The sequence below is a fragment of the Belonocnema kinseyi genome, chromosome 5 (genome assembly GCF_010883055.1).
Source record: "Belonocnema kinseyi isolate 2016_QV_RU_SX_M_011 chromosome 5, B_treatae_v1, whole genome shotgun sequence".
NCBI lineage: Eukaryota > Metazoa > Arthropoda > Insecta > Hymenoptera > Cynipidae > Belonocnema > Belonocnema kinseyi.
The window spans coordinates 4438479-4460781 of record NC_046661.1 but is presented as its reverse complement, the minus strand read 5'-3'; the positions used below and the strand labels follow the sequence as shown (position 1 = coordinate 4460781).

The 22303-nt window shown below is 35.6% G+C and overlaps 1 protein-coding gene across 1 annotated transcript in view; it reads right to left on the bottom strand.

The window, feature by feature from the left end:
* LOC117172865 (neurobeachin-like) overlaps nt 1–22303 on the bottom strand; it is an 825867-nt gene that overhangs the window by 163814 nt on the left and 639750 nt on the right. Inside the window, exons 17-20 of the mRNA XM_033361129.1 lie at nt 14066–14147; nt 13632–13948; nt 10428–10631; nt 8726–10349 (exon numbers count right to left, since the gene is read on the bottom strand). Coding sequence (XP_033217020.1) covers nt 8726–10349; nt 10428–10631; nt 13632–13948; nt 14066–14147 — 2227 coding nt within the window. The remainder of the gene's footprint in view (nt 1–8725; nt 10350–10427; nt 10632–13631; nt 13949–14065; nt 14148–22303) is intronic.

Here is a 22303-nt window from a genome sequence, read left to right as displayed (position 1 = left end):
TGGTTACAGTCTGTAAAGGAATCAATACGACGATCCAGCAAAAGCCTCGTGCACCCTAAGAACACGGAGTGACCCAAGCACAACCGCCTTCTGCATTTTTCCTGCAAGTGTTCTAGCATATTTTTGACACGCAGGGATGCTTTTTAGGCCATTAGCAAGTGAAAGCTTGGCACCTCCAAGAGCGCCGATGATAAGGACGATCAGTCTAACAGAATATTCCGGGTACAATCGTTGCAACTCCCTTATAAGGTCTCGATACCTCTCTTTCTTTTCATTCTCCTTGGCTATGATGTTTTTATCAGCTAGTGCCGAAAATTCGATAACGAACATGGTTCGCTTCTCGAAGTCAAGAAGAACCATTTCAGGCCTCGAGTGAGCAACAGTAACAATTGTCGAGAATATAAAGTTCCAGTATATGCGGCACTTCCCATTCTTGACAATTGACTCAATTTCCCTAGGAGCATGTAGAGGAGCGATATTAGGGGGAATGCCGTAGGAGTGACAGAGATGGTAATAAAGCACTCTTAGTGCCGCATTGTGCCTTTGAATGTAGGTCGTTCCCGCGTGCGTTGGACAAATAGATAGTATGTGAGCTAAATGGTCGGGGTGTGCTTGGCACGCCCTGCAGCTATCATCGGGAATGTCTTGGCTCAAAATGTAGCGACGGTATTTTAAAGTGGAAATGACACCGTCTGGGCATGCAAAAATGAAACCCTCTGTACCAGACTTCAATCCGGGCGACAAGACATTGACTGATCCTTCACATTTCTGTGGAAGATACCGTGCATCCTCTTATCGAGGAGCTGTTCATGAAAGTTTTTCTTTTGTGCTTTCTTAATCCGGGCTTTCAGGAGTGAGTACTCGAGATAGATTAGATTTGATGCATTTTGCTCAACCCTAATACTGAAGTCAAGTCCGAGTGTTTCAGCAGCCTCCTCCGCTGCTTTGTACAGAAATGCTCCTTTGCCCACTTCTTCGTGATTCCTGACCATTTTAAGAAGAGGGTCTCTTCCATTTTCAACTCTATGTGCTGTTCATACATTTCTTGCCACACAGGTTCAATTGCCCGAACAATCCTATCATTTAGGATAGCTGTGAATATCTTATAAAGTGTGTTCAGACAAGTTGTTGGCCTGTGATTCTTCGGGTCAGCTAAGTTGCCTATTTTCGGCAGGAGTATTGTGCGCCCTTCCACCAACCACTCTGGAATCAGATCTCCCGACTTCAAATATGAGGTGAAAATACGGGCCAAATGCTGATGGGTTGAAGAAAACTTCTTCCACAAGAAGGTTTTGATACAATCTAGTCCCGATGCGGAATAGTTCTTCATCCCTCTTAATACTTCTTTCACCTCCTCGGTAGTGATGGGTGGGCATTCTTTATCAGGTGTTATGAGGGCAACACATAACTCCTTGAAGCGATTTATATTTTCTGAGTCTTCGTCCAGTCTATGCTGAACTTCGTAGACTTCTCTTCAAAATACTTCGACCTCCTCTGGTTTGGGTGGGTGTTCGACAGCAACTGGAGGGTCTTGAAAGAGTCGAGATGGGTCAGAGAGAAACTGTTGATTTTCTCTGAACCACCTCTCCCTCCGCTCTAGACTTCTCTTAGCGTCAGATAGTATCCGTATTCTCTTAACAATATGCTGCCTGATGGTCAGCAGCTTTGACGTGTTAAGTGTGTGATAACGGGTCCGGAGTTCGCGCGCAAACTTTCGAGCCTGGGCGGTAAAATTCCTGTCAGATGTGATGTAGTCAATCACACACTGAATGCGGGACGCGTACTGTCTTGCCCAGCCTATCTTTATGGCAAGTTGATGCATTCGTCTTTTGGTCTTATGATCAACCGTTGGTTTTGTTTTACGGTTTGCATCGGCCAAAGCTCTCGCTGCATTATACACACAATAATTGATAGCCTAGAGGTCGGATTCTCCGGAAGAATGTTCACGAAGCTCGTCATCCATTTCAGCCAGATCTTTAGGCTCGAGAGAAACCTTGGTGTCGATGTTTCTCCGGGTCGTAAAGCATCGCTCTTCATCTATTGGATGCCTGCCCGCGGTTGGTCTTAGTGTCGACTTTCTTTCTCTGTTGCCGGCTTGTTCTAGCTGAGGTAGAGTAGGCGTTCCACTTACATAGCCCCTTATACTGAGTAGTTCAGCATGGTTTCGCAGACGTTGTTGCGAAAAGTGCCATAGCTCCGGGTGATTCTCGCATCGCAGAGCATGCAGCCGTGCCATGTAACCCCGTTCAGGGGTCACACTCGCATCGTAGCACTCTACCAAGTCGTGATTCAGTCGCTCCGTCCACCCAAAGGTCGCGAAATCCCGCCGATCCATCGCATTGAATCCATTTTCATTGACTCCCTCAGCTCTAGATTGGTCGGCATTGTTGGCCGACCCATTGTCGGGAGCCCTGCGCATTCTGTTGTTTTGAACCGCACTTACTACAACTATGTTTGGTGTTGTCATTGTTGTTCCCACGAGAAGCTAGGGAAAGGGGTTCGTCCATCCTTGTAGAGCCCCGCATGCAAGGATAAGACTGCGTACTCGGAGAGGTCGCCCGGTATCCCAGAGTCACCGTTCTAGATACCTCACCCAGGTGCCATTCAGCTTTTGGCACGGTTTTCACACCTCCACTTGGGGGTTCATTCCTTCGGGACCACCCCTGGACAATTGTCCGCGACTGCCTATTTATTTTTGTAACCATATTCAGTAGAAACCCTGGGTACAGGGACCCTCTATCCGCAACCCGAGGACTTGTTCGGTGGCTTTGTCATAGGCCCTTTAACGGGCTTGTTAGCCAAGTCGTTCTCGTAGGCAAATAAATGTATGCATATTTTTTATTTTCAAAACAAAATATTTTTAGAACTCGCTCAGAGGCTTCAAAGTTTCCTGACTTGAAGTAAAGAAGTCCTTACACCAGCTACAGGTTTAACCCAGAGAACAGCTATAGATTTATTAACTTATTATTATTCTGCCATTCAACTCATTGTCAGTGACCGTATTTTGGGACCAAGCAAATACGGTGCACAATGAGAGGCCCGACCGAGGGACAACTTTTTTTGCAGCCGTCCACCTGCAGTTCCTTCAGCTGGTGTTCAACTTAATTGTGTTGTGATATGCCTGAAACTTTTGCATAATATTTCTGAGATATAAAAATGCGATAAATGCAATATTCATTGATAAGTGAACAAGTATATCAAATATGAAATAAATTGACTTTTAATTTCCTGTCCAAAAAAATACTTAGGTGCATAGAGAGATTGATGCCGCTTTGGAAAAACAGATTTACTATCTCATCTGGAAAAAATCGTGTGACAACTAACAAGGTCACCTTTCAGAGAGGTGTCTTTCATGGCTCCTCTAAATGCTCCTAGGGAAATCGAGTCAATTGTCATGGGAAGTGCCGCATATACTGGAACTTTATATTCTCGACAATTGTTTCTGTTGCTCACTCGAGGCCTGACATGGTTCTTCGTTTTGATTATTTAACAATTGCTTCATTCTTTAGATTCGGAAAGTTGATAGTTCACAATTTTCCTGGGGTTAGAAATTTCACAGTGTCAGATATTTTATAATGTCCGCCATTTTGATTCAGGATGGTTCTATGATAGGGAATTTTCAAATTCGGGAATTTTAGATTATTGAAAATTTTATAATTTCAAGAATTTTAATTTCAAATATTTTTTAATGATTTGTCATGGTCGGGAAGTTCTTTTTTCGGAATTTTTCACGCGTTCATGAAAATTTCTCTACTTTGGTAGAAGGTTTATCTCTTTGGTAAAAACTTCAATTATTGTATGAAAATTCGACTTTCTTTATTTAATAATAAACTTGTCTTAGGAGATGATTCAACTGTTTTGTTGAAAGTTCGCCGCTTTGGTAGAATTTAACTGTCTTTTAAAATATAATTATTTTTTTGTAGAAATATTAATTATTAAATTTTTCGTTGACAAGTATTCTTTTTTAATTAGAAATTCAACTAGTTAGTTGAACTTAGAAATTAATTTTCTGATTGAAAATGTAACCCTTCCACTTTCGGTTTTTCCCGATCTCAATTTGGTAGAAAATGGATTTCTTTGATTGTAGAATTTATTGCTGCGTTCAGAAATCGTTATTTCTTGGTTGGAAATTTAATTTTATTTGCAAATTTAACTCTCCAATAACAAGATTCATTATGTTAGTTGAAAATTCATATCTACAACTTCACAAAAAATTGACGTACTTTCTTGATAAATGCATCATTTTTAGCGCTTGGCGCTCATTTTCGTACGTTTAATGCGTACACTGCTATTTTTTCAAATATCGTAAATACTATAAATTAAATCGAAAACTGTGATTTCAACTTCTGAAGAATTACAGCTATAAATTGAAACTGAAATTTTTTACATTCTCATCAGAGAAGTTATTAAATTTTTGTAAAATTTTGACCCCTCTCCCCATTTTTTGTCAAATGACCACGTTTTGAGACACCCTGAATCCGAAAAACAGGTGTTTACGAATGTGTTTGTATGTCTGTCTGTTTGTCTACCTGTATGTCCGTATATATGTCTGCCTGTATGTCGGTATGTCTGTCTTTATGCCTGTATGCCTGTCTGTATGTCTCTATGTCTGTCTGTGAACACGATAATTTTTTGAAAAAATTTATCTATTAGATTGCCCTTTGGTACACTCCTTTAGTGTCCTAAACTAAAGGTCAAGTTCGTTAGCCAGCCATCTTAGACACAAATTCAAAAAGTGGGCACCTATTGAATATTTTTTAGACCTTTTAAACTTATGGAACTCTTAAAAACCATAATTGCATATTTTTGAAAATGATCCAACTTTTGGAACTTTTGTGTAATTAGGAAATTTCACGATAATAGTTTCGAAATATATATATTTGATATCTTGTGATAAATTTAAATGAAATTTCCTAATCTTTTAGAAAAATATTTGTTTCTATTTTTCTGAACATTTTCAAAATTTTCAAAATCATATAACTTTTCTAATTTTTATCGGAATAGAAAATTTTATTTGGATAATGTGCAAGTCTTCAAACCATTTTGAAAATGCTCTAAATTTTTTAATTTTGGTTTGAAATATCTGATTAACGAACTCAACCTTCATTTTGGGAACCTTAAGAAGTGTATCAATAGCTGACTTGATTGGACAAATCCTTCAAAAATTAGCGTGGCTACAACATTCAGGTAACCATACATACAGACATACAGACACCGATACAATTTTATGATTTCCAGATTCTGTGACTGCCGAAACGTAAAGATCCGTTAAAAACCAGAGATCGAGAAATTGGATGATTAGATTACACTCTCATGAATAAGAATGTAAAAAGATTTAAGCATATACTACTCAGTCCTTCGCTGTCAGTTCTTTTTTTTTCACCGAAGATTTAATATGGATCTATTTTATATAGATATTTTTTATATTTTGTATATTTTATATTATCGAATTATTCACGATATGGATATTTCCCTAAAAAGTCTCTGTTTCTGGTTAGTTTCAACACCTAATATATTGATATTCTTAAAGTCAAAATTATGACATTGATAATAATAAACTTTTGATCTAATCATTAACAGCAATGTACGGTCATAATGTGTAAATAAGTCTTGAAAAACTGGGGTTTAAAGTCGTAATACGATCTGACCATGATATATTGACGTGTTTCAATAACGGAAAAAAATCTTTGAAAAAGGTTTAAAAACACACGCAATATATGATGTTAATTGCAAAGGTTGTATATGTGTCTACATTGGCCAATTCGAAAGAAATGTTGATACCAGAATGAACGAACACAAATATAATTGCAGACATGATGATGGGAGCTTACCACTAGTACTAGTGTATCATTCTCATATGAAGCATCATCATTTTGACTTTGAGAATATCAAAATATTAGGTCTTGAAACGAACCGGAAACAGATAATTTTTAAGGAAATTATTTATATCGCAAATAATAAATCACATCGAAGGATTGCGTAGTACATAATTAAATCTTATTAATAATACTAATAATTGTTCGATATTATATAATTAGCAATAACTAATTGAACAAACAACTGAGTTAATAATTAAGTACACATTTTCCAACAAAAATTCTGTTACAACCATTAATTTGTGCCACATTACTAAAGACTCAACTTAATCGTACAACCACTTTCTCCATACGTCGTTTAATTTTTCATAATTGCAAAATGACACACTTCATTATTCTCATATATTATGGTCCTTAGAGACATGTTTTTTACTAACTGAGAACAGAAAGAAGAAAAAAGGTACCATTTTTACGATCCTGGAATCACAAAAATTGACTTGTCACTCCGTGCTCCATATTAAAGTTTACCCATTTGGACATTTGCTAATAGAAATTTAGGTAGAAATTTTTATCAACTTATTTTTTAGACAAATTTTCACAACTATTTTATATCTTTCTATATCTAGGCTATGATTTGTTGTACAACCTGAAAAGGCCCTTTGTCAAAGCGATTCATATCACTGGTTGAAAATGTAACTATTGTGTTGAAAATTCAATATCATTTTTTATGAAAATAATTCATTTTTTAATTGCCAAAGGAAGTATTTCATTTTGTTGTTACAAATAAAATTGTTTAAATTGATGATTCAATTATTTTGTTGAAAATTTGTCGTTTTCGTAGTATATTGATCATTTTTACATTCTCATCAAAGAAGATATTAGATTTGTGTAAAATTTGACCCCTCCAGTATTTCTCAAATATCCACGTTTTGAGGTCCCCTGAATCCGAAAACAGGTTTTTACGAATTTATCTGGCTGTATGTCTGTCTGTGAACACGATAACTTTTTAAAAAATTAATCTATCAGATTGCCCTTTGGCACACTCGTTTATTCTCCTAAACTAAAGGTCAAGTTCGTTATCCGGCCATTTTGGATAAAAATTGAAAAAGTGGGCAGATTTTGAAAATATTTGAGGGCACTTTTTTCAAAATTTAAATATTCTCTGTACGGTTATTCGTAGTACTCAAATGTCGAACAATTTATCCTAATAACTTTTTTCAAAAAATCAAAAATTACCAGAGTTATATCATTTACAAAATTCCAAAAAACACACTGTAATGAACATCTTAAGCCAAATAACGCGCGATAAGAAAAAAAGTCAAGAGAAAAAAAATGTTGCTTTTTGAATGCCCTATGAGTTTATCATAAAAACTTTTTTAATTTTCTTGAAAAATCAAAAATTCTAATTTTGAAAGCATACAAAATAATGAAAAATGCAAAAATTTAATTTTTCAGATTTTTGATGCTATTTTTTTAAGATTTAAACTAAAAACAGAACTATCAAAAAATTATTCGTGACAAATAAGTCATTTTTATATTCTCATTAGAGAAGTTATAAGATTTGTATAAAATTTGACATCCCTAGTTTTTATCAAAAGTGCCACGTTTTGAGTCCCCCTGAATCCGAAAAACAGGTTTTTACGCATGTGTCTATCTTTATGTCTATTTGTCTGTCGTTATGTCTGTCATTATGTCTCTCTTTCTGTGAGCACGATAACTTTTGAAAAAATTAATCTATTAGATTGGCTTTTGGTACACACTTTTAGTGTCCTAAGCTAAATGTCAAGTTCGTTAGTCAGACAATTTGGATAAAAACACTAAAAGTGAACCCATTTTTAATATTTTTGAGTACACATTTTTTCATGATTCAAAAATTCGGTGTACAGTTGTTCATAGTATTTGAAAAGAGCAATGTTACTTTTCAATAGCCTTACAAGATTATCACATCAACTTTTTGAATTTTTTCGAAAAATTCCAATATTGACCGCACGAAAACTAATTAAACATCAAAAATTGCATTTTGCGGTCAATCTATGCAAGTTTGAAAAAAAATGATAAGACAAACATTTTGCACCCAAAAAATATCTGCAAACCTGTTATTAATCACTTTTTTTATATGACGCGTAGTTTTTCTTTCATTTATAAAAAAAAGGATTGAAAATACAAAAATTCAATTTTTAGACACACAAAACAAGATAAGTCAAAATAAATAGATAACACTTTTTCACCGAGGGTAGAGCAAAAGAATGTTTATAAGTGGTTGTTTTACATTCTTATCAGAGAAGGTATTCGACATGTGTAAAATTTAACACCCCCCCCCCCCCAGTTTTTGTCCAATGTCCACGTTTTGAGACTCGCTTAATCCAAAAAACAGGTTTTTAGGAATGTTTCTGTCTGCATGTCTGTATATCTGTCTGTATGTCGGTATGTCTGTCTGTAAACACGATAACTTTGGAAAAAATTAATCTATTAGATTGCCCTCTGGTATACTCTTTAGTGTCCTAAACTAAAGGTCAAATTTTTTAGCCAGCCATTCTGGATACAAATTCAAAAAGTGAGCGCTTTTCGAATATTTTTGAGACCATTTTTTCATAATTCAAGAATCCTCAGTACGGTTATTCATAGTATTTAAAAAGTCGAACAATTTATCTAATGACAAAATTCCAAAAAACACACGAAAATGAATCTTTTAAGCCAATTAACGGACGATATGAAAAAATGGCAAGAGAAGAGAAGGTTTGATTTCTAAATGCCCTAGAAGATTATCATATCACCTTTTTGAATTTTCTTGATAAATCAAAAAATAACTTTTGACAGCATAAAAAATAATGGAAAATCCAAAAGTTACATTGTTTCACGCCACTCTGCAATTTATCAACGGTCATCAGTTTGAAAAAAAAGATACTAACCAAAGTGATTCGGGTCGACTTGAGTAGAAGTCGAGGCACTCCTTGGTCGTTTTTGGGGCGAGGAGTTTTGTATTTGGGGCCCAGGGGGGGGAAGTACACCACCTACAGTTTCTGCCATTTTTTCTTCGGGAACTTCTACACTCGGCAAACTCGTCCTTCTTCTCACGTTCCCCATATCTGGTGAATTTGAGTTATTTGGTAATGGATTATCTCTTGCAACAACATTGGAACTTACGATTTGAGGCACACCATTTTTTAAACTTTTAGTATCATCACAGACCGTTGTTATTGTTGGGATTTGCTGCATAAAACTTGGCACTTGCGTCACATTATCTACAAAACTTTGAACATCGCTATTATTATAAACACTATCCACTTCTTCGACGCTAGTCTTCACCGGAAGGTCCGTTTTATCACTTAAGCTAGTAGAAATATTGGACGGCTCGGTTGACTCAGCATTTACCTTTCCTGCGGAACACTCTTCGCTACCAATAATAACAGCACTTTCAGCTTTGACTACACTCTCCTCCATAGTTATGGCACTATTCTCTAATATTTCTGATTTTTCAATTTCTACTTCAGAGGTATCGGCGCTCGTTACTAGGCTAGTTGAGCAATTGAGACTTTTTTCGGTAAACTCATCTTCTTTACTTTTTCCCCTGAGGTGTTCGACTTCCATCATGAGTTGGTCGTCTTTTGCAACTGTAACTTGACCTTCGGTTATTTCCCCGAGTTTTACTGTTTCTTCGGTACTAGATTCGAGTTTAGGATCTTCTTCCGACTCTCCCGCGGAGTTAGGCTCATCGCTGACTAATTTTTCTTCTTTCGTTGTGTCCGACTCCTCTTTTGCTTTTTCGACTTCTTTTTTTATCTCTTCTATTTCCTTTACCTCGTCCTTTTCGTTTGATTTTTCCTTTTCCATTACTTTATCTGTTTCATGAACTTTTTTCACTTCTTTTGATTCTTCATGCTTTTCTACCGGTTCATTCTCCCCTTCCTGTTGTTCTATGTCTTCCGTTTTAGTCTCATTTGTTTCCTTCTTTCCTTTTACTTCTTCAAGTTTCTTTCCCTTCACTTCTTCATTTTCATTTTCTTTCACTTCTTCCTCCACGTCTTCCTTCACCTTCTGTTGGTCTTCCACTTCTTTTTTCGCTTCATCTTTAGCATCTTCGAAAGGGGAGACGGAAATCGCATCTTTGGTCTCTTTCGTTGTGGAAGAAACATCAGTTTTCTGTGCTTGGCTGAACCTTTTTTCCTCTTTTGTCGAAGCCTCATGAACAGTCGAATCGGGACTCGAATTTTCAACTTTCTGTCCTTCACTGAAGAACTCGCTCAGAAAATCTTCACTCACCTCTTGCATTGTAGCTGGAGAAATGACCTCGTTACGATTTTCTAATATACTTGAAGTTTCGACATGATTTTCGAGAGCCGTTGTTGGAGTTTCAGGTTTGTCGCTTAGTCTCGAATCTAAAGAGACTGCTTCGCTAGACTGCTGAGTAACAACAGTTTCACTTCGGGATTTGACGATTGCGGGACTCCCCTCGCTCTCGGTATTGTCGATCGAATTTAAGTCACAGCTGCAGGATTCCTCGAGTCGATCGTTACTCTCGGGTGTTTCAAATTCCTGGCAAACAAAAGAGAATATGAGAAAGAGAATGTAGAACAAGACTTCTAAAAGAATAACGTGGCATTTTCTATTTACGTGTTGAATTTCCACCTGTTGTTGATTGGTCCATGGTGTGGGTCTGATGTATCCATTAGTAACAGAATGGTGTTGGTCCCACCCTGAAATCGTGCTGATTGGCCGTTGCTGTCTTAATTCTGGGTCAGTGATATTGTCAGATCTTTGCCGTTCGTAATGTTCGTACATTTGAGCAAATTGAAGTTTAAATTCTTCATAGGAAACCTAAATATATGTAAATATAGTAGGATTATTATAAATAACTAAGGAATGGTGACATTATTAAAAATATTCAAATTCAATCACGCCTGTTTAAAAAGAATGCGACCTTTGTGGTTAACTTCAACTCTGAAGTAAGTAGTATAAAAAACAGGGCTACTCGCCACTTAGCGACTTTCTTGGTTTGGAGACTGAACGTAACTTAACCTGAAATAGAAACTTTCTGGGTCACCAAGTAGCGTCGTAGCACTGATGCTATACAACTGAAGTACACAATTTTCACTAAAAAAAATGTAGAAAATTTTTCTAAATATTATCTTTATTTAGTTTTTTTACTGAATATGTTTTCTCCTCATTTCACGAACATTTCAAGAAGAAAATTAAAATAAACTATTTGGTACTTTTTAAAGAAAGTCAAGTTTTCGATTCAATTGATTTGAAACCCTACCGAAAAGAATCTTTGAGTATATACTAAAAATTCTTCAGGTCAAAGATGCTCAGAGAAATTCTCCGCAGGCACTCAGGTAGATATTTTTAAAGGTCCAGGAAGCTCGTTTAAATGGTCTGAAGGCTTTAAAATATCCTTTCCGAAATTGAAATAAGAATACGATCATAAATAACAAGCAGAGAGGCTATCTCAATAGAGTAGCCGACACTCAAGGGTCCTCTTTTAAGCTTTCGGATTAAAATTTAGAAGTACGTTTTTTTAAATTTCATAGTTAACAGCCTAAAACATAATAATTCGGAATCTACGAGTTTCAATGACTTCAGATATCTAACTTTTTTTTAATGTTTAAAATTGGAATTAATAGAACTTTTCTCGTAAATGGAATGAGATACGCCAAAAAAGACAACATTTTGAATTCAACTAGAAAATTGTATATCAGTATATAAGTTATAATTATAAATAAGTATAATGAGAAAATTCATCAATTAAAAAAAAGTGTTAATAATTTGAAGAGAAATTTAAAAAGGGAGAGCGGATTAGCCACGACCAACTACTGTAAATAACTCTGCCCGCCCAGTACGTGACGAATACAAAAGGAACATTATATTACCGTCGCACCACTCTTAAAACGACCACTAAAAGGATCTTGAAAAGGACCCAAATCTCTCAAACTATCTCCGAGAATATTTTGTTTTAAATCGACTTTGTTTATAGACTCAAATGGGCCAAGCTATTTTGCTAAAGAAAACTCAGAGATTTATTTCCGTAGGGAATGCAAAAAAATTTTTTAAACATTTATTATTTGTATATTATTTGAAATTAAATTATAAATCACAGTAAAATGGCGTGCAGCCATAATAAAATTTGTTTTTGTTTGAAGCAAAATGTTTGAAATTCCATTTAGTTTAATCCAGCAATTGACTGTTTTAAAAAAAAAAACCTGATCGATCATGTAAATTTTCGCCTTTAAATGTTCGCAGGATGTCAAAGAATCAGAATCAATGAAAAAATCGAATAAAAAAATATAAGGCATTATTTACATTGTATAAATGAGGTTTAGAAAGTTACTGAAAAGAACATAAAATAACGATAGAAAAAATATGCAGAAGCTAGAAAAATTTGCATCGATATATTAATGTCAATTTTTAAAGTGCTGTGATGAATTTGCCTCAAGTATAGAAAAATTTCAAATTTATACACGACACTTAACTTTAAATTTTTATAAAAAGTTCTACCTCAAAAATTGTTCATAAAATTCCCTGTTATAGCTAAGAGGCTGTAGATTTCGAATTTCAGATGAAAGTTAATATGCAGATGATACAGCAACTTTTATCCCTCACAGGATAGATTGGTCTGTCAGACCCAGTTGCAATCCAAGAAATGGCTGTATTTTCGAAAAGTGCCTCTATATATTTTTTCAATATCTCAAAAACTAATCAACTTAGGAAACTTTAATTTGCAGATTCGAATCTTGGAGATCCTGTTATCAGTGATTAAAAATCGATTGGGTCTACCAAACCAAGCCTATCCTGTAAGGATAATTTGGATAGTCTAGCCTCTGAGGGTTATTGATGTCACAAAGTCAATTTTAAAGGTGTTTGAGTGCATTTGCAGCAAAGACAGAAAATTTTTCAATCATAACCCAACCCCTAACTTTAAAAGATTCTAAGAAATTCTCTGTTCTTCCTACATAGAATGATGAACTTCTACGCAGCTGTATAAGTGAGACAGACTTTGTCCGTGCTGAGTGAGACGGTGTGGTGGTGGAAATGAGACATCTGGTAAATGAGTATTTGGGACCAAATATCCTCTCGCTGTAAGCCCTTGATATATTGAAGTAACCATGAAAAAGCTATAACTATTTGCATGGATGTGATCAAGTTAATTTTGAAGGTGCTGTATTAAATTTGTGGCAAAATAGGAAAATATCAAATTATAACCCAACACTTATTTTAAAAGTTTCTGAAAAACCACTGTTCTTTCTAGAATACTGTAAATTTTTAGTTTTCTATTAAATTAACTATGTAGAAGCTACGAAATTGTGCACCGTTGTAATTAATTTAATTTTTAAAGGTGCTATACCGAATTTGCGGCGAAAAAGGAAGATTTATAAATTGTTACACAATCCCTAACTTTTAATTGAAAAAAAAATTTCTGTTCTTTCTAGGATGCTGCAAATTTTGAATTTTCTATTAAAGTAACTAGGCAAAAGCTAAATAAATTTGTGTCGATGTAATGAAGTCAATTTTTAAGCTGCTGTAATGGACTTTACCCAAGTACCTACTGATAGCATAAAATAATATAAATGAAGGGATCGGGGTTTAAACCTATTAACTGAAATTTCAGAAATTGTAGCGTGGATTCATATGCTCTAGAGACCAAACCTCGATTTTCGAAAATTCATAAAAAAAAAAATAAATAAAAGGAATTTTGCCGCTTGGTTCGCGCGATATTAAGTGCATATGAAAAATGTTTAAGAAAATACAAAAAAAATCAACTTCGAAAAAAATGCCAGTTACCAAGTTTATAGCGCGGACCCTTTAAATAATTTATCTTACTTTTGAATGAACAATGGCCAAAGTATCGACCCAAACACGCCAGCCTCCGTACTCGTATTTGATGGCGTGATGCAGCAGCATTCTGAACAAGGAGTAAACCATGTCAGATATTTTCTGCTCTTCTGCGTTCTTGGGATGAATATAAGCCATAGCTATCAACCACTCTTGCCAAACTGACATCTGCAAGACCGTACGTCGATTTTCTCTATTATTGTTACAAAGTAAGGTCATATCGGAGAGAAAGAGTTTCTTCACTTCGTGCAGCTGCTCGGTTCGTTTTGATTGTCGAATTAGTGTTGCTACCACTTTGAGAATATCTGAAATTTCAAAAAAATGTTGAATTATATTTAAATGCATACCTAGTTTTTAAAGATTATTTTTTTTACCAAATGTAGTGAAAGGATCTTTAGTATTAATAATTTGCCTATACATACTCGCACTTTCTATTCGATGATGCGACTCAGGTTCCAGGTGCTTCGTGTACAGAATTTGTTGACTAATGTTGTCAGTCAGAATCTATAATTCAAATATTCAAAATATCTCAGCACAAGAACAAAAAAGGGTTTCAGGTTTAACATACTTTTATCGTATTTTTTATGGTTATTATTTTGGTTGGTGAGGTAACCGGTTAAAATTTTTTCGACTTGGTTTCGACTTTAATTGCCCCCAATCCAGACATGCAGAAGTCCAAAACAAGTTTCTATGACTTCTATGACTTGACTATTCATATCTTGAGTCGAATTTTGATGACTCCAAGACGAGCGGTTTATAATTCCCAGTAGAACCGCACCTGGGTGAGGTGTCTTAAACGGTGACTCTGAGATACCGGGCGATCTACCAGAGTCAGCAGCCCTATCCTTGCATGCGAGGCTCTGCGAGAATGGACGAACCCTTTTCCTAGCTGCTAGTGGGAACAACAATGATACCATCAAACCACCAAAAAGTTGTAAATGCGGTTCAAAACGATCGAACGCGCAGAGCACCCGACAAAGAGTCGGCCAAAAGTGCCGATCTACCTATAGTTTGGGGTGCTGAAAATAATTTAGATGAAAACACGACGACGAACCGACAAAACGCCCACATTGAGTGGACGAATCAACTCAAGGATGAATTGCTAGACTGCTAAGATACCAGCATTGTCCCCGCTCACAGAAGCTTTATAGCGCATATGCTCACTCTGTGGTGCCCGAAACACCTAGAGCTTCAGCACGTTTTGTACCAGTCATTTTGAAATCAACGTGCCTACGTCTTCAAAACTGGATATGTGCGTGGAGCGCTTTCTCAACCGCTACATGAACCAGCTATAGACCAAGATGAGAAAGCGACATTGAGACCAACTGCGAAAAGCAGACACTTTCTGAGAGATGATAGTGATTTCAGGACAAGGAGAATTGGCGATAAGATTATTCTTCAGTACTTTCGTTGGGTGAGAATCAGCGGCTCAGGCCGCTCAGACTATCTTGGTAAAGCTGAGTGCTTTTCAGATTTTCACTGTTTTTGGGATAATGTTGTCAATTTAAAAGATGCTGTGTTTAAAGTTTGTGCAGTTCAAAGTACTCAGTAATGAAAATAAGTTCTCTAGTAGTTTGATTTCTATCTTGTATCGAAAAAGTTCATGTTTAAAGTTCACTTTCAAGGTAATAAATGATTTTGCGTGTCAGTAATCTATACTTGAGAGTAATAATGAATTGTATTTGAAAATTTTAGATTTAATTCAAATGAAAATATGAAGAAAGCGTAATATGTTACTAATAAATATATATTATTTACTAATAAAGTTACTTGTGGAAGACTCATAAGCAATGTGAAATCCAAAATTGAGGCTTCGGATGCAAAAAGGAGATATAGAATTATTTTGCTGGAGTGTGCGAGGGCCCTGAGCACTTGAAAATAAAGTCTCGAATTTTAATTTTTAAGATATATATCCACAAGGAAAATTTAATGCCACATCTTTTTCTTCTCATAAAAAAAGTTGTAGCTTTTTTATTTTTCGAATTATTTATAATAAACTTTTTTTTCTCTGATTAAAATATTTTGAATTTTTTCAACTTAACTTTAAACGAAATGGGAAGTTTTTAATATTTTGCAATAAAACTGATCACAAATTTGCATTATCATGTCCTAGTACGGACGACTTGAGCGAAAGTTCAAAATGTTGATTAAAAAAATTGTTAATAATTTTTTCTGAGAAATATTTCTTTTTCTCTGATGAAAACATACAAATGTTGCCATTTCTAGAAATGTAAAATTCATAAAAGTCCTAAAAATAAAGAACCTCTACATTTTTTTGTATTCTGCGTGTCCTTCGTCTGACCTCTATTTGTAAATATACCTACATAGGCTTTTGGGTTGTTTCTATACCAAAAATGAAATGCATCTGTTCAGTTAAGTCTGTTCCGATAAGCAGAGCACATCGTTAAAATATTAGTGATATATAAAAGTTGTTCGATTAAATGATCCTAATAGCCATACAAGATTCTATGGTAAACATATAGTGAAGTTTTTCCATTACAAAATGGAAAATAATTTGAAACCTACAAATTGTAGAAAACGGAAGAAGCATAACAGTTTGTAGGAAAGAAAATGTTCTTAAATGTAACAGAAATGCGGTATGTAATAATAAATTAATCAACTATTTCTTGCTTAATATACATGAAAAATATTTTGAAAAAAAAATTAAAATATATTTCTAAGTATCGCAGTAATGATAATGATGATACTATTATATAGATACATTATGATTGTGTATGGAAAAATGTGAATCATGGAGGAAAATAATTATTTGATTGAAAATAAGAGTGCGATTTTATAAAATATTGTTAGAAATTCTTTAAAAAAAAACGTTTCGAAATACCAAAATTTGTAGCAGCATGAATAGTATTTTTAAAATTTATATTCATGAAATCTGAGGTGAGTAGATTGTGGAAGTGTGTAGAAGGGTGTGGATGTAAGGGAGTAATTGAGGGATTGTGAGATTGAAAAGGGGAGGTAAATATTTGTGAGGATTGAGAAAGATTTTTGTGGAAGTTGAAGTTAGGTTGTTTGGAGATTTGTGACAGGATGGAAGGACTGGGTTGATCGAGTTCGTAGTAGCAGGGTTGGGTAGCGACAAAGAGAGGCGAGACAGGTACCATACCACGACGGTAGATAGAGGCCAAGAAGCATAGAAGGCGGGAGAGTTTGAATTGGATTTATGGCTAGCGGAGCGAGTATCTCCGTGAAAGAAACAGATTTAGAGCAGGAAGTGTTCAGTTCGCCGAAAAAAGAGATCAAAGAAAGGAAGGAAAGGCAGAAGTATAAGAAAACTATCGAAAAGGAGAGATTAAAAGCAAAAGCTTAGAATCAATGGAGACTTTTATCAAAAGAAAGAGAGGGGAAAGGGGGAGCAGTGAAGAGAAGGAAGATATCGGTGCGAGCGTGAATTGTCAAAAAATGTGTAGATCGCCCCCGGGAAAGCAGAATTTGGTAGAGAAGAATGATAATAGTAAGGGGGATAAAGGAAGCGGAAAAGAAAGAAAGTGAAGTTCCGATGAATGCGAAAAGACTAAATGAAATTCGCGAAGTAATGATAGAGGTAATGGAGATTTATGAAGAAAAACAGAAGAAAATGGGAGAGGAATAAGAGAAAGAAATTAGGCAGGAATTAGCTGATTTTAAGAAAGAAAAAAAAGTGGGAAGAAGTCAGGGAAAAGTTAGAAAAGAGGATGCAGTCATTGGAACAAAAACTAGAGGAGAAGCATGAAGATAATAATAAAAAGGTAGAGGAGATGAAAGCTGCGATAAAGAAACTAGAAAGCTCGAAACGGGATTTTGGTAGGGTGAGATTGGGAATCAAGAGAAGGAAAGGCTGAGAAAAATAGAACAAAGAATATAAAGGAAAGAGAGGGAAGAAAGAAAAAGAAACATAGCGATAAAGGGTATAAAATTAGAGGGGAAGGAGCTGAAGAAAGGAGTGAAAGAAGTACTATAAGGGATTGATGCAAAGGTAAAGATAGAGGAAGTGAGAAGTGCAGGAAGGGAAGAGCGAATAGGGGAGAGAATGGTACTGGAAGACTAAAGAAATGGGAACATAAGAGGGAAGTTATAACAAAGAAGATGATGTTATATGCAAGCTCGGAAAGAATAGAAGATGATTTTGCATGGATAGAAAGGAAGATGCAGTATAAGTTAAGGAAAATAGCGAAAGAAAAAAGAAAAAATGGAAGAAAAACATGGGAGATGGAAAAGAGTACGGAAAAGGTTACCAAGAGGTTACAAATGGCTATTTCAAAATGCAAAAAGGAAGAATAAAAAGGGCAGATCAATGGAGGGAATGGTGATAGAAATAAGGAATGAATTTATAACAGGAAAATACAAGAAAAACAGAAAAGAACACAAAGAAGGATTAATAGTAGAAGAGGTAATGATGGGAGGAGAGAAGTGGAAGGTAGTAAGGGTTTATGTGAACGGTGATATGCAGGAGAAAGCAGAGGAGATGAAAGAAATGATTGAAGAAAATAAAGAAGAGACTAGGCAGATAATAGGTGGGAATTTCAATGCGAGAATAGGAGACAGAAGACGAAGGGAATGGGGAGAAGAGAGAGGAAGGTTAAGAAACTAGAGGTAGGTGATTATATTGATTCGAATCACTTACCCTTATTAGTGACATTAAAGAGAACATAAAGCAATAGCAATATGAATGAAAGGAAAGCAAATGTAAAAAGTGTAGGAAAAGGGGAATGGTCAAGAAAAGGAAAAGAACATTTTAGAGAAAAGGTCAGAAATATCAAAATGGGAGAGGGAAATGTGGACGAGGAGATGGGAAAAATGATAGGAGAAATAAAAAGAGAATTAGAGTGCACAAACAAAAATGAAGTTAGTAAAAGGAGGAATAGAAGTGGGTGGGATGAGGACTGGAAAGAGAGAAAATGGAGGTCAGAAAGGAATTAAGAAAGTGGAGAAAAGAAAAAAGTAATGGGGAAGAATGTAAAAAAAGAGAGAGTATACTGATTTGTGTAATCAAAAGAAAGAGGAAGAGAATAAAGGTTTAAGGAAGAGGCGGAGAAAGCTAGGCCAGAAGAAGTGGTATGGAAGGTAGTAAATAGAGAAAGAAAAAAAAAGAAAAAGAGTAAACCAAGATATTGAAATTGTAGGATAAAAGAAATATTTTTTGGATTGGCTAGGAAGCGCAGAGAGAAAAGTTATAAAGGGAGGAAAATATGGTAAAGAAAGAGATGAACAGGAGGACATAAAAAGGGAAGAAATAGTTAAGGTTTTAGTAATAATGAAGGATGGAAAGGCACCTGGTATAGATGAGATTCCAAATTAAGTATGGAAATATGGAGGGGACGTACTAGAGGAATGGGCATGGATAATGTGTAATAGAGTATGGAGGGGAGAGGGGTGGCCAGAGTTATGGAAAGAAGTTGTAGTTATACCAATAGTAAAGAAAGGCAAAGGAGAGGAGGTTAAAGATTATAGGGGGTGACGCTGATGCCAACACTGTATGAAGTATATGTAACTGATTTGTCCGAGAGATTGAAGATAGAAGTTGAAGAAAAAAAGATGGAGTTACCGAATCAGACAGGGTATAGAAAAAGAATGGAGTGATGGACAACATATATGTTTTGAACTATCTAGTAAATGAGAGGATAAAAAGGGGCAATGATAGCAATGTTCGTGGACTTAAAGGCCAGGGAGATGGAAGGGAATAAAGTTAGAAGTAAAAAAGTTTAAATATTTGGGATATAACTTGCAAACGAATGGAGATCATACAGTTCATATAAGAGAAAGGATAAAAAAAGCAGCAGGGGTAATTAAACAGATATGGAGAATAGTAAAAAGAAGGGTAAAAAAATTGGCGAAGGAGAATGTGGTTATTTGATAAGCTGGTATGGCTGGTATTAGGTTATGGAGCAGAGATATGGGGATTGAAAGAAAGTAAAGATACTGAGAGTTTATAAGAAACGTATATAAGGTGGACACTAGGGGCAGACTGGAAGACGCTAGGATATACGGTGAGAGAAGAAGCGCAAAGGAATATGTTGAGTATTAGAGCGGGAAAGAGGGCATGAAAATTTGAGACGAAGCTGTGGGAGAGAAGAAAGCTGGGAGTTTTTTAATGATACAGAAATAGAAGACGGGACTGGAGTAAACTATGAAGAATTGGAAAAAAGGGAGAGGGAAAGACAATTAATAGAAAGATGGGGGATGACTGAGGAACTAAATACAATAAATGGTATAAGATGATAAAAAAGGAAGAAGTACCAAAGTATTTAGAAAAGGGATGGGGAGAGAGAAGGTGGACCAAAATAACAAGCTTTAGATTGGGAAACGAGGTAAGGGAGGGGATTTATTGGAAAAAAGAAGAGAACAGAAAGTGTGGAATTTTTGAATGGGAGGAGGAAACATGGAGCATGAATGGGAAGGATGTGGGAGAGCAATGGAAGGAAAAGGAAGCTGACAAGAGAATGTGGTTAAGATTCTAGGGGAGGATGAATTAGGAGAAAAATGGATGAAGGAGTTGGAGGATGATACAGGAACGCATGAGAAATAATGAAAGAATGGATGTGAAAAAAAGGCAAATGGAGGTATATAAAAAGTGAAAGTAAAAGGAAACGGAAGTCGCTTAGATTAGAAGCGTAAAGATTGTAAGTGATGATAATGTAAAAATTAAGTAGACTAAGATGAGTTTGCGTTCTCATGCTCTCTCCCTCTCTCTCTCTCTCTCTCTCTCTTTCGCTTGCACTCTCACATTCGTTCGCTCGCTCAATCGTTTTCTAATAAGTCCTGAATTGCGCTAACACAGGAAATAGAGATAAGGAACTAGATATAAGACTTTACGTGAATAGTTGTAAATAATTGTATATATAGAAAGGACAAATTATGAATAAAGAAGCAGAACTAAATTAAATTAAATTTTTACATTAGAAACATTTTGGTGAAATAAAAATCGTTTAGAGAAAAACGAAACTTGAATCTTATAAATTGGAAGACATTATTTCCTTGAAAAATCTGTTTAATTATTTTTTTTATACGGAGAGTTGTTATATAATTATTATCTTTAACACCAAAATATAAATTTATACATTGAAAAACACTTTTTATACTAAATAAGCGAGTTAAAGTGAAAAAATTCAAAATATTTTATTCCGAGAAAAAATTAGTTTTTCGTAAATAATTGAAAAAATAAAAAAGCTACTACTTTTTTTACGAGGAGAAAAAGATGCGGCATTAAATTTTCCTTCTGGATATGTATATTAAAAATTAAAATTCGAGACTTAATTTTCAAGTGCTCAGGGGCTTCCCCACTCCAGCAAAATTATTCTGTATCTCCTTTTTGTATCCGGAGCCTCAATTTATGCTAGTTCCATGATTTGCTTGACAGGAAAACTGCATGAAAATACTAAAAGCTGAAAAAACTCGTTCGTGACTGTGTTGTAAATATAAAGAGTATCGTTGCATTGTTCTTCATCAAATCTCTTGAGAATTTTCATATATTTGTTTCATCAGATGATTTTCTTCTCATGTTGAAGTAGTTATAGATATATTTGAAAACTGTCATTTTAAAAAAGGGTGTACATTTTATTTTAAACTAATTAAACTCCGGAAAAGGAAATCTGTAATCTTTTAAATTGACAAAATTATCCAAAAAGAGTGAAAACCTGAAAAGCATTAAACTACAAACCTAAGAGACGAAACATATAATTACGTGTGCATTAACTTCCAATTTCAGTGTTTGTTTTCAAGAACAGGTGACAATAAGTCCATTACGCGGCACCACCGTACTACTAAATTCATATCTGCGGAACGAGGCCCAAATACCTTTCAGGTATTTTGGTGTTTTGTTTAGGAACGTTTGAAGATTATTTTGTGCAATTTTCGTGAAAATCGGCGATTGTCAGACAAAAAATCTTGTGGCATCAATATGGGCTATTTTCGAAAACGCACCATTTTAGAATTCGCATATCTCAGCTTGTAGTCGAAGAAATCAAAAAATCTGAAAACGGGGTGAAATCTGGCATCAAGACGAACATTTGACCCCCAAGGTTCGAAAGTTCGCGCGCGAACTCCGGACCCGTTATCACACACTTAACAAGTCAAAGCTGCTGACGATCAGACAGCATATTGTTAAGAGAATACGGATACTATCTGACGCTAAGAGAAGTGTAGAGCGGAGAGAGAGGTGAGTCAGAGAAAAACAACAGCTTCTCTCTGACCCATCTCGACTCTTCCAAGACCCTCCAGTTACTGTCGACCACCCGCCCAAACCAGAGGAGGGCGAAGTATTTTGGAGAGACGTCTACGCAGTGCAGCGTAGACTGGAAGAAGATTCAGATAACATAAATAGCTTCAAGGAGCTGTGTGATGCCCTCATAACACCTAATGAAGAATGCCCACCCATCACTACCGAGGTGAAAAAAGTATCACGAGGGATGAAGAACTAATCCGCTCCGGGACCCGGTGGTATCAAGACTTTCGGGTAGAAAACGTTTCCTTTAACCCATCAGCATTTAACCCGTATTTTCAGCTCATATTTGAAGTCGGAAGAACCAATTCCGGAGTGGTTGGTGGAAGAACGCACAATATTCCTGCCGAAAATAGGCAACTTAGCTGACCCGAAGAACTACAGGCCAATAACTTGTCTGAACACGTTTTGTAAGATATTCACAGCTATCCTAAATGATAGGATT